The 19,141-nt window shown below is 44.3% G+C and overlaps 1 protein-coding gene across 1 annotated transcript in view; it reads right to left on the reverse strand.

The window, feature by feature from the left end:
• Positions 1–14,829, reverse strand: part of ADTRP (androgen dependent TFPI regulating protein) — a 65,913-nt gene extending 51,084 nt beyond the window's left edge. The window contains exons 1-3 of the mRNA XM_045811514.2: positions 14,397–14,829; positions 4,684–4,818; positions 3,027–3,128 (exon numbers count right to left, since the gene is read on the reverse strand). Coding sequence (XP_045667470.2) covers positions 3,027–3,128; positions 4,684–4,818; positions 14,397–14,636 — 477 coding nt within the window. The 5' untranslated portion in view covers positions 14,637–14,829. The remainder of the gene's footprint in view (positions 1–3,026; positions 3,129–4,683; positions 4,819–14,396) is intronic.
• Between the last annotated feature and the right edge of the window lie 4,312 nt (positions 14,830–19,141).

Consider the following 19,141-nt stretch of genomic DNA (forward strand, 5'->3'; position numbering starts at 1 on the left):
GGCATGACACTGGCTATGTACAGCAATAATTCTGATATTGTGGAAAAGAAAACAGGGTGATTCCCTTTAGAGCAGGGCCAGCTGCATATGGAGGCAACTAGTACAAAGTGTCCAGGCTGACCACCCACCATCACTGTGGTTGTCACAATAGTGGTTTCCAGGTGCTCACTCCTTTGGATTGTTGTGGAAGGACACTGTTGGCATGTAGAAGGAGTTGACAAACTGACCCAGTAATAGCTATTTCCATATTCGTTTGTACTGGTATCTGAGAGCATTCCTCAAGGCAACAGACAAAGGGGATTCAATAGTAAGGACAGAAAATGTCCAGAGTAAGGGACACGATCTGGGAAAGACACATGAGACACAGTCTTGAAGATCCTCGGTTTGGAGCAGAACAAAAAGAAGCATGGAATTTTGGAGATGACCACATTAGACCTAATGCTGGTTTTGCTGATGCCAACATTTTTCCATAATGGTTCCGTTGGGAGTTTCTCCAATTAAATGAAGAGAAAACAGAAGAGTCTGTGTCTGACCCAAGGCAGATTGCTTCCTCTTCTCCTCTCTTTGTCACCAGTGTCACTCCTCTGTGGACTCTGGCCCTTTCTCTCTAAGGGATTTACTGGATTAACCCTAGGACAAAAAGCAGGTCAACAGAAACCCCCAGACTGGGAAGGCACAAAATAATTTTAAGACCCCCATTGTATGATATCTGCCTTGCTAATTAGTTCACGGATATGATGTACATTATCTAATTATCTGCCTCCCAAATTACCAAAAGTCCATATGGCTGTTTAGCAAGGCCACAAGTGCTGGGCCTGTTTGGAAGAAATCCAACTTCACGTCTATGTGGAAAATGGAACCCCAAAGAGGTAGGAAGCTTATAATGGTTGCAGGAAAACTTCTACGTCACCTCACAAAGCCGTGAAAAAGGTGTTCGATATATGTGTTTGGCTCCAAATAAAAGACACTTCCTACACTCTGCTGTTTCATTTTGATAACATCTAGCTCAGTCATTTGTCCCGAATCACTTCATTTTCTTAAGTCGAGTTTTGGCTTATTACCATACAGATGGGGGTTATGGATTTCTTTTTTTTTTTTTTTTAAGTGAGAATTCTCACTTTGCTATGTTAATCGAGCAGAGTGACATCCTTTTTGATTGCCTGGTGAATTATGAAACCAGATCAAACCACAAATGTTGCACTTACTGTAACAAAAAACAACAAAGAGTGAGTTAGTCTTGGATTTAAATCCAGCTGTCCCATTTATGAGCTTGGTAGCCCCAGGCAAATTGCTTAACCTCTCTGAGCCTTTTATTTTTTTCTAATTTATAAAAATCAGGATATGGTTGTCATCTAAGGAAAGTTGTGTAAATTAAATGAGCTCATGTTTGAAGAACAGTATATAGTGCCATTAAAAAACAGGAATATTCCCTACCTATGTGTCTCAGATTAATGTTAATGAGAATTTGGGAAGGTGAGGAGGTGGTCTGACCAAAAGAATGTGGTGGGAGGGGTCCGTGAGAGGTGGGACTTATTTAATATCTAGTTTTCGGTCCTGAACTCTGATTTTTTTTTTTAAAGATTTTATTTATTCACTTGACAGAGATAGAGACAGCCAGCGAGAGAGGGAACACAAGCAGGGGGAGTGGGAGAGGAAGAAGCAGGCTCTCAGCAGAGGAGCCTGATGTGGGGCTCGATCCCAGAATGCAAGGATCACGCCCTGAGCCGAAGGCAGACGCTTAACCACTGAGCCACCCAGGCGCCCCTGAACTCTGATTCAGTCAGAACTTGTGTATCTTTGTCAATTAATAATCACGAACTCACTAAGTACGTATCTAAAGTGAAAGTACATTTTTCTGGGGGCAGGGCACATGAAGAGGCAGAGTTAACAGAGTTGCTTTTCCAAATTGATAATTATGTGAGTTTTAAGGCAATTGGAAGGGTTAGGAGTGGAAGAAAGTCTGTGAACTTGAAGAGCCTTCATGTTCTCCCTTGTGGTGTCCCCTGTTGTTGTTGTTTTTTTTAATGCCATTTGCTTTGCAGAACCTGAGACCTCCTTCTGAATGCCTGACTAATGTAGAAATGCATTTGTAAATGTTGAGAAGCTGAACTAGGACTCTGAATGTTTCCTGCATACATGCAGTGCCAATGACTCAGACCTCCTCTTTCACCCAAGATGGAGCCATCCGTGTACCGGCACTGCTTGTCCAGCTCACTGTTCCTGGCATTCAGATCCAGTGGCCTGAATCTCTCAGAACAGGTTCTGTTTGCTATTTAGCCCCTCAAAAATAAATGTGTGAAAAAAAAATGGGGATACCTCCACAGAGACAGGTAAAGAATAAGCTCATTTGCAATAAATGGTCCTAATCAAGTGTTCGCTAAAGAGCTGCTGATGAGCTGGGGGATGTTCTTTGGGTGTTGGGTGGATTTTTTTTTTTAAAGGTGGCTTGACCTTGTTCCTAGATCAGAATTTCACTACATGCATTCACTGAAGTCACCTCTGTTGCAGGACTGCAGCTGCCCGGAAGTTGCCCGTCCTTATGGTTGGGTGTCTTCTCAATGACTTCAGAGGCAACTTGCAAAGAGTGCTGCCTGGACATCCCCTCTGCTCACTGTGACTCCAATTACAGTAGCTGTTTTTGTTCATTTTGTATCCTCATTGTGCTATTTTTTTTTTAAGATTTTATTTATTTAGAGGCAGCCTGAGCATGAGCGGGGGGAGGGGAAGAGAGAGAGGAAGAGGGAGAATATCAAGCAGGCTACCTGCTGAGCGTGGAGCCTAACACAGGGCTCGATCTCACAACCCTTAGATCATGACCTGAGCGGAAATCAAGAGCCGGACACTCAACTGAGTGAGCCACCCAGGCGCCCCCTCACAGTGCTCTTTAAATAAACAGTGATGGGATGGAAAAGGAGTGAATAGGATGATGGGGACTGAGAAGTTTGGAAACATAAACAAGGCACTTCGGAGTTCCCAATACAGAGGCTGACGCCTTTCCCTAGTCACTGAATTTGCCCTTTACTCACCATTGCATGATTCAACCATACTGGAAAGATACCGTCTAGGGCCTTAGGGTAAACAAGCTCTCGATCGTAGAGAAAAAGGATCCAGAATGACAAAAATACAAACTGGAAAATAAAATACAAAAATAGCATCATTAAGTTTGTTTTCCATCAGAGCTTTCTAAGTCAACCAAGAAAACATGACGAAATAAAAATAGATACCCGTTTTAAAGATATCCTACAGACACCTAATAGAAATGTAAAATGAAGACAAACTTCCTGACTGTTGAATTGCTATGTCCACTCTCTGGGGATTCCAGAGAATTGGGGATCAATTATTTGTCCTCGTGGCACACAGGGAGGATATAGATAAACAGGATTCACAGACCATTAAGTCATTTTATTGGAACCAATGACCTCTCTAGTCTAAGCTTTCCCTGGGGGTACTGAGATCAAGCACATGGGGTGGTTCCACCCCCAAGTAGGCATGGCAAGGGGACGAGGGAGACTGGGAGAGGGCAGAAGTGACAAATGCCCAGGATAATTCCCAAGCTAGTTAATGAGGATTGTATCTCCCCCTTGCTCAGAGCTTTGGAACGATCCTCAACCTCTCATGCCCCTTGGCTGTCTTGTCAAAGAGTCTGTCCTCTGTGTTACAAAGTCAGTGTAGAGATGGGGAGAAAATAACCATTAATTTTTCAATCCTCCTATCTTCTTGAATTCCAAAGGCTCCATTTCTAAGCCTTAAAAAAAATGAATAAACTCCATTGCTACTAAAAACCTGGCCTTTAGATTTATGGGGGTGGAGGAGGAAGTATCCTGCGAAGTAAAACTGGAATGCCAGGACTTGCTGTGTTACCTGAGAACTCATCAGTGTTTGAGCAGTTTCATTTTGCATCTAAGTCTGAAGTCTCAACACTATAGGATGCAGGACAATGACAGGCAGAGGGAGGCAGTCATTTCTAAGCATAGGCCCTGCTGGGCAGCCGGCAGGCTTGATCTCAGTTTGTTTCCATTCTAACCAATGAATGAAAACAGAAGCAATGTCATCGAAACGTGGGCAGTATCAGCAAATACGCTCACTGTCGCTGGCATATGTCGGGCTGCTTTCCAGTGTCCATTCATTCAACAAAATGAATGAGGCACTCACTGTGCACCCCACACTAGATATTTTGGACAGACTGTCTCGCTCTCCCCCCAATTGTCTTTTCCAAGAGCCAATTCTGAAGTTCTCATACCCCTCTCCCCCCTCTTTTTTTATGGTTTCCACTTGCAGAAGTAACATATGTTCATTGTAGCAAGTGAAACAAGATGTATAAAAGGGAAAATAAGTCATCTGTCTCCCCAGCACCCTGCATTCCCAGGACTCCGGTGGAGCCGAGGCTAGCTTAGTTGTAGCTTGATTAAGAAAGATCCTTCCAACTTCCCCATTAGACATCCACAAGGATCTTGAATCAAACATTAGCAAAGATAAGAAGGCGGTGATAATTCTGGTCAGTAATGAGCCTTCTTTCATGATGACACTGGGCAACACGATGCAATCCTCAAATAAGACATTCATGCAAATGCACTTGCTCTGGTCCATAATAATAGGCACCTAAACAGCCTCGCTGCCCAGGAGAAGTGTTGTTCATCCAAATGGACATGTGTATTATATTACTAACACATCTTTGTGACTTACTGTGGAGATCGGAAAAGCCAGCGTGGTAAAAAGCAGGTCTCTGAAGGTGGTCATGAACTTAATGTCTTTTTCCCCCTTAATTCTTTTTAGCACGTCTTCCAGGCAGGCGACCCCGTAGAAAATGGCCTGCAAGAGCTGAATTCATTACAACAAATGAGGGCATTTTCATTTGCTTTAATTAATACATTCTTCACTGACGTAGAGCTCCATCCCTCTGGGAGCAATGGTGATTCGAGAAGGAGGGGGCTGTTGGCTGTGTTGGTTGAGAGCCAATTCAAGGGCTGGTCTTCCAGCTCAGTGGGCCCTGACCTTGCTCACTAAAACTGATTGAGTAAAGTCGTTTAGGGGATAATAATGTGTACAGTATTTAGTGTAATGGACTCGAGCTAAAATGGAAACAAAATAAAGAGTCAGCTTAAAAGGAGAATGTAATGAGAGATACCTTAGCTGCATGGAGGTGGGCAAAACCAAATTAACAGCACAAGAGCAAAGAGCCAGACACAATGGTGGACATATTCTGGCCTCTTCCCAGGAAGAAAAAAAAATATGTTAAATGCCAGGTGCTGCAATCTCATTAAAGAAGCCGGAATCAGGGTCAAGAGCACCACAAAGGAGCTCTGTGCTCTCCTGAGGGAGAGGCACAAAATGGCGTCTTGGTTACCTGAGGGAGAAGCTGATGTCCTTCTCTGATTGAAAGGGGGTACCTGAAGGCCTCACAAAGAAAATCTGGCTAAGGAAGTGATTTAAATCCACAGGGATAGAGCAGACCGGGGCCTCTGGTGCCTCACTAAATACCATGAGGTCCTGGAGGTGAGGTCAAAGAGAAGTAGGGTGCATTTCAGGGAAATAAGACCAGCTAAGGGCAAACTTTGCCCTTTCTTACTGTTTTGCACAAACATGTGGCTTCTGATTGAAGGTCTCGTGGGTCACAATACAGAGTTGGGGTTGGTTTTGATTGTGCTTGCATTAGATCCCATCCTATTCCATGAAAGCTCTAGGTTGGTACCAAAGGGGCAATCAGGACGCCACTCCGAGAGTATGAGTCAGGCAAGGTGTGGAACCTAGGGCATTGCTCTCAGGATGGATCAGGTTGGCTGTTGGGGAATGACATCTGAGGTCTGAACTCTAGGAAAAAGAAGTTCTAGCAGAGCTGGCCTCCTCCCACTCTTTAGCCTGAAGGGGTGGGTGAGGGAGGATCCAGAGGTGAATTAGGCCAGCAATACGCCAGCTGGGTCCTCAGACCAGCAACACTGGTGTCACCCAAAAGCTTGTGAGAAATGCAGGCCCTCCGCCCCACCCCGGACTATGGAATCAGAATCTCTGGGAGTGGGGTCTAGGAACTTGTTAACTAACTCTCCAGGTGATCCTTACTAAAGTTCTGGAAATGCTCACTGGATTAGACATAAATTTATCACTGAAAATTCCTACTTACTACTCAAAGCTATAATAATGGACTCCCATTGATTTCTCGTTATGTGCCAGGCTCTGATCTAGGTTTCTAATTTCTCATAACCACCTGATGAGATAAGTCCTATTATTATGCTCTCTCCCAACACGTATTACAGATAAGGAAACTGAGACATAGAGACATGAACAAACTTGCCTCAAGTCTCATGGTGGGTAAATGCAGATTCAAAACCCAGAGTCTAATTCTTGAATCAGACTTAAAAAAAAAAAAAAAAAAACTGTCCTACGAACAGTTTAGGTAAAGCACTATGGGAGGTCAGAAGAAAGACAACTGTCTCCAGGTGGGAGATTTAAAAATGACTGTGAAAAATACTGATGCCTGATTTTCAACCTATCCCCCCAGAGATTCTAATTTCCTAAGAGGTATGGCCTGGACTTCAGGATTTCTAAAAATTCTCCCAAGTGATTCTAACTGGGACAGCTAAGGTTGAGAACCACTTGCCTAGAGGAACTTCCATTTGGACCTTTGGATCTGGCCTTCCCAAGACAGGTGGGACAGTGGAGATCCAGGGAGCAAACCCTCCGGTGGGATGAGCTTGGAGAGAGAGAGAGCAAAGTGGAAAGTGATGCGGGGGCAATGCCCTCAACCGTGGAGCACGAGGAGTAAGAGGCAGCAAAGTAGCAAAGAATGATCAGATGGTAGAAAACCAAGAGTCCCACGGTCCCTAAAGGGAGGAGGAAGTTTTGAGCCAGAAGAGTGGCTCCGGAGAGGGGTGGGAAACAGTTTAAAATGTCATGAAGAGGTGGTCACTCCAATACTTGTCATCTGCTTTTGACATTGAGCCCTTGGTCTGTAGAATTTGGAGCAGTCTTTTGCACATGGATGTTAGAGGAAGTCGCCTCCTCTTCCAGTCTTCCCACCCCCACCCCCCGAACAGCTCTCACCTCACCCTTGGTTTCACTTCCAGCTGTTCAGGACACAGCAGGCAGCGGCTTCAGTTAGGGAGGCAGCATGGAGCCTGGGTCCCAGCGAGGAGGCCCGCGCTCTTCCATCAACGGAGCAATTAATCACATACTGAGCACTGAGAGTCTGCCAGGTTTTCCCTCTTTGGGGAGAGGCAGCCTCCACCCAGCATGTGAAGTCCATGTGACCGCTTTCCTTAGCAAGAGCTTCCTGGAGTCACCATGAGTCAAACTCGTCCTAACTTTCTCTGGCTCTTCCCAGTCAAAAATGTGGAAATTGGATTGGGAGAAAAGAACACATGACTCAGAGCCTCCCTGGCTTCTCCTTCATCAATAAAACTTTTCTCCACACCGCAAACTTGCCAATTACCTCTCCACGTCCCCCACCCCGCCCCCCACTCCCCACCCCCACTCATACGTATATGCCAACTGTGTGTGTGGATCAGCCTTGTCCCCACTGATCTCAATCTGCATTGACATGCCATCATCTGTATCAACAAGGGATATTTGTGGAGCCCTCACAAAGGAACTCAGGAGGGAGGCGCCAGGGTGTTGCCAAGAGAAATAAATAAGCCAGAACTAGGGCAGAGAGGAGCCACACATCAGAGCTGGAGGGCAAGGAGAGGGGGGTGCCATGAGCTCATTCAATGGGGAAGCTTCTTGAAAGGCCTCCAGGACAGGTTGGTATCAGCTCACCCAATGCGACAAGGGTCTGATCATTCCCCAAAGACAATACAATGAAATATTTTAAAACGAGTGCAGAAAGAACAGTCAAGGGAGAAAAGGGCAACTATCAGGGATTGAATTGTGCCCCCCACCCCAAAATTCTTATGTTGAAGTTATAACCCTCTGTGGTTGTATTTAGAGATAGGGCCCTTAAAGAAGTAAATAAGTGAAAACGAGGTCAGTAAGGGTGGGTCCTAATCCAATATGACTGGTGTCTTTCTGAGAACAGGAGACTAGGACACAGACCACATGCAGCATGAGGCAGGACCATGTGACGACACAGGGAGAAAAATGTGGCATCTGCAGGCTAAGGAGGGGCCTCAGGAGAAACTGACCCGCTGATGCCTTGATCTTGGACCATTAGCCTCTGGAACCATGAGAAAATAAATTTCTGTTGTTTAAGCCACCCAGGCTGTGGTACTTTGCTATGGCAGTCCGAGCAGACCAACACAGTAGCAATAAAACAAGATGGCAACAACTGGCCTCCTTTGAAGAATCTCACAACAAAATGGCTGTCATTTACATTTCTCAACTATTTGGGCTGCCCAGGGAAGCAGACCCGATGATACCTCGATCAGGGTTTATTTCAGAGCTACAACTCTGTGGTTTATCTCTTCTATCAATTCTTTTCTAAGTTTGTTCCTCGTGCCTTTTTCTGAAATGTTGCTGGTCTAAGTTTGTGAGCTGGCTTCCGTTTTTGCTGCTCGCTAACAAATTTACCACCTGGGAAGGCTGAATTCCATTTTTTATAAGTAGTGCAATTTACGAAACCACAGCTTAAGGAAATTTTGTTTTTACATTCACGTGGCTTCACAAGATTCACAAAAATCTTGAAATGATGGAAACTTCGCCTTTCTAAGTCATCAAGTTAATTTCTTTGCCTTTAAGCCAGAACCTTCTTCAACTATCTCAGGAAATGAGAATTTCTTCTATTTAAAAAATAATTCCAGAGAGGGAGATTCCACAAGTTTCCTGAACAAGACATTACATATCTTATTGGATGAGTCAAGTCATCCAACGCCCAGCCCAGCTCTGTGCCTGACTTGAACAGGCTGGGACTTTCTTAGGTCTTGCCTTCAAAATGATGCAAGACTTGCAGTGGGAAACTATTCCAGAATAAAAGAACACATGGAGACTAACTGTGGTGAGTATTTTCTAGAACGGTGGTAATGGAGGTAGTGGTGTTTGGGGGCAGGTAGAGGAAGCTTTTGCTAAAACAGATCTGCACTGCATATGTAATAGACCGTTTCAAGCATCATTCATGAGCATTTAGCTTAAGGAAAAAACTGAGATAAAAAACAGAGAAGAAATGATATGAAGAACATAAGCTGGCATGAAGAGGAGTGGAAAAAAAAAAGAGAAGAAACCAAGAGAACACTGAAGGACAGGTTGAAAGAAGAATTCTAAGAATGCTCAGCCAGGTTTCCATAGCTTCTGACCACTGGCTTCAGAGTAACGGCAGGATGGGTCGGCTGTGGGTAGGCTCCCTTACAGGTGGGGTGGGGTTCCCTAGAAAGTGCCTCGGACCAGGTAGACCCATGTGCTGGTCATTTATTTGTGCAACCAACATTCACAGAGTGCCTGTTAAGGTGCCAGAAACTCAGAAACTGTATTAGACATAGTAAAGCCTAGGGCAGGCTCTGTGCTCCGGTGTCTTTATTGGGAAGAAGAGAGGAGAAAGAGGAGGAGGAACCCTTTCTATATGTTTACTATTTTACATCATATAGGTCAGGTTCCTTGGGAAACAGAACCAGATTCTTAGATCTGCCTGCAGATTGTTCATTGAGGAGTGCTCTCAGAACAACTGTGAGAGGGAGGGAAGGGGGTGGGGGGAACAGGACAGAGCAGTAGGAAAAGATGAAAGGCAAGGCACTTGCATGGAGTCAGCTGGTCCCCAAAGGCTTCTGGAGCTGAGCTGGCACTTCAGAGTTGTCCTAGAGCCTGGCCTTTCTACCCCAAATCAACTACTCATTGGATGCAGCAACCCCAGGGAGGGCCCTGAGCCGTGTCTAGGCAATTCCCTTCTGCTAAGGGCTTTCTGGGGCAGGACCTCAGCTGGGAGTCATCAGCCACCAACACTCCTCCTGGGAGCTGGGGAATGAGTACCGTGATGCTGGGAACATGGAGGGATCTGGGGGCCACACGATGGGATCCACTCCATATGAGGATACTGAGGCTGAGGGATGTTAGATAACTCACTCAAGATCACACAGCAAGGGAACAGCAGAGCCAGCATTCCCTCCCAGGCAGCCTGACTCCAGAAGCTGGGTCTTCAATCACTGACCTCTATATGGTGTGTAAAGAACCTACCAGAACGTCATGGTTGCCCAGTTAAGTTACAGCTATTTTATTTTGGGTGCTGGTGGTGACAATTTCCTACCATCGCTTGTCTTCCTTTAAGCTATCTGAGAGCTGAAAACAGTGACCTTAAGCATTTTTGTGAATAGAGAGTTAAGTGTATTTCTGACTTCGTTGAGTTCCACAGATGAATGTATTAGCCTGATGATGGAAATTAAAAGTTGGCCCCAAGTGGGTCCTGTAACATAAATGGATCCCTGTCTTCTCATTGTTTGTGAGCTGCTTTGGTGTTTGGACTGATGGAAGGTCCTCAAGGATTTCTCTTCCCCTGGCCCTGCTTTGCGATCTTGGAGGACCCATGTGATGAAGTTGCTGTTGTCAGGGTGACAGCTTGAGGAGAATGAGGTCAGAGCTGCGGGAGGCTTGGGCAGCTTCATGATAAATGGAGGGAAAGGTCATGTCTCTGTTGGGTAAGGGGGGTGGGGGCCACCCAGAATCTCCCCTGGAGATCCCAGTTATGTGGCATGATGTCTCAGGAGGAATTTTATTTTTAAAAAGAGGAAAAACCAACGCACTGTATAAAGCCAGCAGGTTAAATTGTAGCTAAAAGTCCCCTCTATCCCCCACCTCCCAGCTTAAGGTCAGGGGCAGTCCCTGGATGGAAACGGAGTGGATAGAGAGGAGGGGTTACAACATTTGTGGAAGTCCCAGGCACTAGAAGCCTGAGCTGACACGAGCACCCTGAGGATGTCTACAGCACTGCCAGGTCTCCACACCCAGCTCCAGGGGCCTCCCTATTCAGCACGACTCACTGCTCTCTGCTGGAGCCTGCCAACTCTACTCCCGGGACAGCCCCAGTGCCTGAAACTGTACCTGTACAGCTAAAGGTGGGTCCACAGTGGCCATCCTCTGGCTGGGAAGCTGAAGCATGCACCCTGCAGTGAGGCCAGTGGGTCACCCATACCTAGATCCACAACCCACCAACCATGGTGCTGTGAGGTGACCCATGTCCCACTAAATCGCCTTGCCTTCTGCATGACCTCCACTCAAAGATGAGATGACTAGAAGCTCATCACCACTCTCCTATCTTCTCTCTTCATCGTCCAGCATGTACAGCATTCTGAGAGCTGCCTGCATGTTAAGTCAAGCATCCCTCATGGTCATTCTCTGATGAGACACTCCTTTTATTTCTATTTGGCAGATTTGGAAATGCAAAACACAAAGAAATACCTAGCCCAGGATCACAGACCCTGGAAGTGGTAGAGTCGAGGTGCCATCCCAGAGACTCAAGACAGTCGAACTCATGCTTAGAACGATGCGGCTATACAGCCTCTCTCTCCCAACAGAGAATTGGCCACCTCTTCCCTGGGGTAAGTGTACTCCCTCGTTAGGCAAAAACTCATATCTCCCCTCTCTTTTCTTTACTCTCCTTGGGCAGGAATTGGTCACTGTAACCAACTCTCCGTGGCACCCCTCCCACACCACACCCTGCCACCAATCCTGTCTTCCCTTTGAATGCTGTGGGATGCTTCAAGAAGAAAATGGGGTTGCTCCAAATGTTGACCTGCACTAAGGTGGACTGTGCTCTTGAAATGAGGCATAACTGATATTCAGCCAAGTAAAAATTAAAGCTGTTTAAAGGGAGGGGGGTAAATTTCCTGGAAAGCAGGAAAGGGTACCGACTTCAACAAGCTTACATAAAATAAACTTAAGAGTAAAGCTTACATAAAATAAACTTAAGAGTATTACAGCAAATTATGAGACTTCTGTGCCCTTATAAACACAACCATTAGCTAATCATTAATTAGTCATTTGTTAGCACCAATTAATCATTAGGAAACACAAGTAATAAATCAGCCCGTGAGGCCTCAAGAGTGAGAAATGTTAAGGCCCAGGATCTCACCTTGAGTAACATATTTGGAATCTATCTTTAAATTGGTCCTCTGAAACCCAGTCAACCCACCTTCACCAATTAGAAAAGTTTGCATTAAGTCATACTTTCAAGATGACACCTCACCGAGCCCGGACGGGAGACAGCCACAGGTAAGCAAGCCCCTCTCTGCTCATTTCAAGAGCCAAAAGATGTCAGAAGAGATAATATTGCTCAGGAAGGCAGAAAACACTGAAGATCAAGTGTAGTCAACGTACCAAGTCTCTTGACTTTTCTTCTGGGGGCACTCTGTGCCAGGCCCTATAACAGATACAGTGTAGAATCATAGAATGTTAGGAGACAGAACTCCCGTTTTAGAGCCATTTACAGTTTGATTGGAATGTTAAGACTCACATGTGGGTGGAAATAAGAAAATAATACTATACATAAATAAGCAGAGACTGAGAAATGCTGTAAAAACTCAGGGAAAGGAAAAACAAATGTGAGTTGATGTTGATCAGCAGAGATTCTAAGGAAAGCATGGGGTTCTGGGTGGTCTATGAAAGCGCCGAAGTGGTAGAAAGGCAGGTAAGTCTTTCATCCAAAGATGGTGTGAATGAACGCAGGCAGAATGGTGATGGCAAGAAGCCTAGGGGCCAATGCTGGAGAAGACGCAGGCCTTCCTGGAGAAAAGACCAGCTTTTCTGGGGAGAGGGGGACCTGAAGGCTGGGTAGGCAGGTGAGTTCTTAAGTCAGGAGTTTGCAATTGGTTCCATAAAGTAGGAGGGAGCCCCTGTGATTTCTTGAGTAGCAGAACCACCCTGTGCAAGCGGGCTCATGATGTTTATAACAAAACCAAACTCAAACCAGTGCTTTGGGAAGATGAATCTGGAATCTGAGAGGTAGATGGACAGATTGCTAAGAAGAGGGCAATGAAGAGATAATCTCATCACCCAGGTACAAATTAATAAGAGCCTGTAATTAGAGAGAGAGTAAGATTGGGGAAGAAGGGAATGAACCCAAGGAAAGGTAAAACGTAAGATTTGGTGGCTGATTCGTCAAGGAAGTGAAATACCAGGAAAGAATAGTGTCTTTGACAAGATAAGTGGCTTTTTTCATTCTTGGAAAAATGAGGGTTCTGGGGCATAGAACTAAAAATGAAGAAGTCAGGGAGCTGGTTCGTGGGAGTAGGTGAGAAGTCTGTTCTCAGCCATGCTTACTGTGAGGTGGGATATCCATACTGGAATTTGGATTAGATCTCACCATCAATCCTAGCTACAGACCCCCATGTCTTTTAGTTGACTATTTTTAATAAAAAGCCAATACATACTCAAAGCTGAGGTTTTCACTGTAGTATCCTAGCTCCACAAAAGCATTTCTTAGTGGTTTTCATTTGTGTGTTTGCTTCATAAAATTCTATGATTGAAAGAGGAGTCACCTTGATAATTTCAAGTACATGAGAGCTGCCAGGACGAATCTTTCAAGCCAAAATCAAAAGCCAGCAAGTGGCCAGAGAGGAGGAAGCAGAACCTCCAGGCCCTTGGATTTGAACCTTCTGAATTTCCTCTCCTTAACACTTCAGAGTGTCACTTTTTCCGACCACGCATAACCTCTGTTTAGGATTGTGATTCCCAAGGATTGGAATATTTTGCCCAGTTTCTGAAATCAGAGGTTTTTATGGCACCCTACATTTTAGTTAAAAAATCTCAAACATTAATGAACATCCCCAAAGGATGTACTATTTTTAGCTTTTAACTTTAATATTTTTACATGCTCCCAAAACATTTTTTAAAAACCTATTTTTCTCCCATTCATTCACATTTCATTCATCAGAATGTGGTCAGCTGGGCTAGAGAGACAAGAAGGAATCGAGTCATAGGATTGGTTGGTAAATTGTTGAAAATGTGTATTTGCCATTTGGTCGAGTGATTCATCCTTTAAGATGGAGCCTGAGCCTATAAAAAATTGAAGTGGGATCTGAACAAGGCAAAATGTGTTTGCTTTTCTTAGATAAATCTGTTAGTCTGTGCTGGAAAATGGCATCATTCCCCCATTGGAAATTGTGCTTCCCACGCAACATACGCCACTCTGCCTTCCCTCACAGATTTCCCCAAGCAAAGTTCAAAATCCCGCTTGTGTTTGTAGTCAGTCCCATGGTGAAACCATTAATTTAGTCTTTCCATTTGAGCTCATCTGAGAAGAACTCCAAGATATGATTCTTTTCAAAAGAGTGTTTAACAATTAGCACAAAATATAGCTACCAATAACTACTGAATTGGGTTTCTCAGAGCAAATTGTCAAGTCAAAAAGAAAGCCAAAACTCACAGACAATGAAGAAGGAAGACAAAGAATGGAACTTTATATTTAATAAAACTCAAAGGTGATATGTGTAAAAACACTGGTACTATAGACAAATAGCTTGCTTCCTGGTATGGTCATATGGACTTACCAGATTTAGGAATGTCAAGTACTTCCACTGTCCGCCATCGAGAAAGATTTTGGATTTCCGCTGGTCTCCTCCTTGTTGTGAGATGTAATAATTGAGAAAAATATACCAGATCAAAACAAGGAAGTGGTATACGCAGGTACAAGTCTTCGTCATGGCTAGCTCTGACCAGGGAGCTGTGAATGACTCAGGTAGCTTTCCTCTGGTGTCCTTCTGTGGGTCACAGCCGAAGTCATAAGGCATGCCCCAGAGCTGTAAAACACACCCCTCTGGGATTGGGAGCTCTAACAAGACTGAATTTTGCTCCTCTCATAGGCTCCTTCCCTGATAAACTTGGGAGACAGGATTATTGCTGGTTTTCAGATGATTTCATTTAGATAATGATAAGTAATCCCCAGATTTGCCTAAGTTTCAAGGCTTAGGCTTTGAAGAGGAGCTGGCGGAAGGCAAGATCTGCACTTTGCACTATTTGGCTGGGTGGCGGTAAAGGGACCTTATTATGAAACACCAATAAACTCTAATCAATATTGTCAGGGCCATATCCTCTGTTCTTTCCTTTTTATCTGGAACAAGGAAGTTGGAATCAGAGACAGGATCAGGTTGATAGACGACACAGGAGAGATTATGGGCATATTTATGGCACAGGGGAGGTCAGTAGAAAGGGAAAGGATATTATAATCTTGCTCCTGAGGTCTCTAGGGCCCTACGAAATCTGCAACAAACTGCTCCCCCAAGGAGCAGCCCCAAGGCTTTTTTTTAATTTTAATTTTTTTTTTTTTTTTAGTGTTGTATCTATACCCTAGAGAACCAAAGGTTACCCAGGGCTGCCCCAGATCATTTACATGGATGTTTCTGTGCTCTGAGAAGAAAGAAGCATAGCAAGAAGTCTGTGGCCAAGGAAGCATGGGAAGAGGTTTGTAGCCGTGACCTCAACATACCTGAATTTAGACATTGCTGGGAGAGAGTGAGGGTCTCTGCATTGCCTTAGAGGGGAAGAGAATGTGCTTAAGCTGGGCAGAGTTTGCAGAACCGGGCCCCTCTCAGCAGAAGGCACCTGAGAGAGCGCTAGAAGTGTGATACCTTGTGACATCACCAGCTTGTTTCCCTGGGCAACTGACTCAGAGGGTTCTGAACAAATCCCCAAGGGAAAAGCTCCCAATGCTGTTATGTAAGTCTGGAGCTGGTGCTGTTCAATGATTCAATCAGGGCTAACAAGTACTGAGAGAAAGAACTACAGGCTACACATGGAGGACAAAACACAGCCAAATCCACCTCCTAAGAGTCATCAAGAACAGTATATGGTGGCGGGGGTGGGGAGAGCAAACCCGAGCCAGCAATAGAGGGTCTTCATTGAAGGTGTTCACCAGGGAAAGGATGATCTCACAAATGATGACATAAAACTCTGTGCACAATTTCATGGCCTAGGTTGAAAATGCAAGTAGAGCAGCTCAAGCTTTCACCGTGTTTATTATGTGACAGGCCTCGCTCTGAGTGCTTTACACATACGAGCTCGTTTAACACTCTAAACACCAGTATGAAGGAAGCACTGTTACGAACCTCACTCTGAGGAACCTGGGGCTGCTGAAAGGATGCCCAAAAGTAGCAAGATGCAGAGCTGCTGTCTGCACTCTACCCAGTGTGCCTGACCACAAAGAAGCAACGTTTGCATTGCATACCCTCGACTGCCTTTGCGATGTTTCTCCACCCCCTGCTGAACCTCTTTTATTCCTCTCTCTCCCATGGGAAAATTCCCTCAGGAAGGGATCAGATCTGTTTTGAAACTTGGTGCACATATAAGTTATTGTGCTATGTCTCCTGGGGTGTTTTCATGGTACATTGTCACTATAGATTTAGGGGTTTTATCTCTTTATACAAAAATCTCAAGCATAAGTCTGCAGATGGGTAAGGATTTGAGGCAAAAGTGAGAAAAGAGAGGAAGACGAAGACCCAAATCTCTGGAACATGTACATCCAACCTGGAAACCGGCCTTTTAACATCTGGATTTTTTTTTTCTTGCATTAACCTCAATGCTCATAGATGAAGCCTTTCATAAATATTGATACAGTTGGGGCTCCTGGGTAGCCCCGTAGGTAAAGCATCCGACTCTTGATTTTGGTATAGGTTATCATGTCAGGGACGTGTGATCAAGCCCCATATCAGGCTATGTGCTTGGTGTGAAGCCTGCTTAAGATTCTTTCTCTCCCTCTCCTTCTGACCTTCCCCCCAAAAAAATATATATATTGATACAGTTATTTATATGTATCTGTACGTTATTCAATGTTTGATATTGGAATCCAACTGTTAGCATTTTAATCAATGATAACATCTATCTATCTATCTATCTATCTATCTATCTATCTATCTATCATCTATCAGGATTTGTATGTAGAAAATATGTAATTTTTTTAATGTAATATATTTTCTTTTAAGAATTTCCACAAAAATGTTGTCTAAAGGAAATTCTACCTTGTGACCGTGTTCACATCATAATTTGTATCTGTGGTTGAATAACCAGATAAGTTTCCATGAAGCACTTTGACCATCTGTTTCCTGCTCTGAGACCAGGTGGAGCTTTGGGGAATAAAGACAGGGTTACCACTTAGCTACACAATATTACTCACTAATACATACTAAATCTGCTGTTAGCCTGCTTTTCTCCGCTCTCCAAGTATCTGGAGGCCTCATGTCATATCCAGGAGGAGAAGAGAATTGTTCCCTAATTTAATAAAAACCTGCCAGAAATGCACACTTATTTCATGGGAAATACCAAAAATATAAAATAAGCATATTTCACATTTTGAATGGAACAGATGACTATTCAAAGTAACGTTCTTTGAAACTTTCCCTTCTGGGAGTGTAGAACACCAATCTTTAATTTCACAAATACTTACTGATTCAGCAACTGCTAATTGCCAGGTACTTACAAGGCTCTGTGGATTCCCTGGGGAATAAGAGAGATCCAATCCCTGCCCTGATGGAATTTGTATTTTAGTAAGAGAGATGGACATTAAATAATAATACAATCAGGTGTTAATTATAATTATGGTAGCTTCTGTGGAGGAAAACAGCGTGAGACTTGGGATGATCTGAGGTCAGGGAAGCTGGCCCTAGGAAGCCACCTGGGAGCAGAGCTGTCCTCTCAACACTCCCAACAAGCTTCGACTGTCCTTCTCAATCGTTTTTGTGAGCTCCTCTTTCTCTTCCAGTTCCTTATGGGGTCGCGTTTCCCAGGGAGCTGCTTCAGCCCTCTGTCCATCTCCCTACATACTCACCCAAGAGATGCTGCCCACTATCTTGGTTTCTGCCACGACTTTCCAGTCTATAACCGCAAATTTTATATCTGTATTCCAAGCCCTCCCCCATCCCCACAAAGCTTCAAACATGTTTTGACTCCTTGTTGCATATTTCCTGAATGAGTCAGATGCACCTCAAACTCAAGATGTCGAAAATGAACTCACTAGTTCGCCCCAAACCTGACCTTTTGTCTCTATCCTCTGTCTTGGGGGGATGGCCCCATTGTCCTGGGAGTCTTCTTTGTCTTCCTCTGTCTCCCTCACTGCCCAAGTCCTTCCAACTTCATCTCCCAAATCAAACACATGTCATTCCTCCTTTTTCCATTCTGTCTACAACTGCCCTAGTTTAAGTCTTCCCAATCTCTTCCCAGTTGGTACTATTTTCTAATGGGTTTTCCAGATTCTAGTCTTAGCCCCAACTCCATTCTTCCCTAGGTCAGGAAGTGAGTCTAACCAAAAAGCCAATCTAGCGTATTCCTCCCTGTTTTAAATCCCTTTACTGCATCAGTATCACCTACAGGAGAACATCCAAGTTTCATGACTTTTTATAAACTGTCCCTTCTGGCTTTGGTACTCTCTCCAGCCTCATCTGTGGTTTCATATTTGATTTCCTCCAACTGCACTTGGCTAGGTCACATGCTAGTGCTCTGCTCCTACCACCTCCTCTCCTTGATGGCCTCCTCTCAACATGTCTTTGACTAGATGTCTCATAACCATCCTCTAAAGTGCAGCTCAGCAGTTCTCTAGGAACTCTTCCTTGAACATCTCCTCAACCAAACCATGTTACATATCCCCCCCTAGTCTTCCTTAATTCCCTGTGCATCTCTGCAAATTGCATGATGATTATTACCATCTTAGTCCATTCAGGGTGCTATGACAAAAATACCATAGACTAGGTAGCTTATAAATGACAAAAACTTATTGCTTACAGTTCTGGAGTCTGGGAAGTCTAAGATCAAGGTTCCAGCAGACTCAGAGTCTGAGTGCTTCTTCCCAGTTCATTGACAGTCATCTTCTTGCTACATCTTCACCTGTGGGAAGGGATGAGGGATCCCTCTGGGGACTCCCATGTAAGGGCAATAATTCCATTCATGAGGGCTCCACCCTTGTGGTCCAATCACCTCCTTAGGACCGCACCTCCTAATACCATCACTTTAAGTGTTAAGATTTCAACATATACATTTTGGAGAAACAAAATATTTAGTCCATAACAATTAGAAATGAATCTCTTTTATGAACTGTTACCTCCCTAGTTTCAGAGATGGTGTTTTTGGATTCTTAGAGCTTAACATAGTGCTGGACACATAGTAAAAACTTAATAAATGTCTGTTGAATAGACAAATATCTATATATCAGGCATACTTGTCTACTGAGCTTTACTATAAAGCCAGCTCACTCATGAAAAACTTACTATGTTCAAAGTGTTCAGCTGCTGATTTCTTGGGAGGAGCTGGA

This window comes from Ursus americanus, chromosome 32, assembly GCF_024610735.1.
Source record: "Ursus americanus isolate L20-20 chromosome 32, mUrsAme1.1.p, whole genome shotgun sequence".
NCBI lineage: Eukaryota > Metazoa > Chordata > Mammalia > Carnivora > Ursidae > Ursus > Ursus americanus.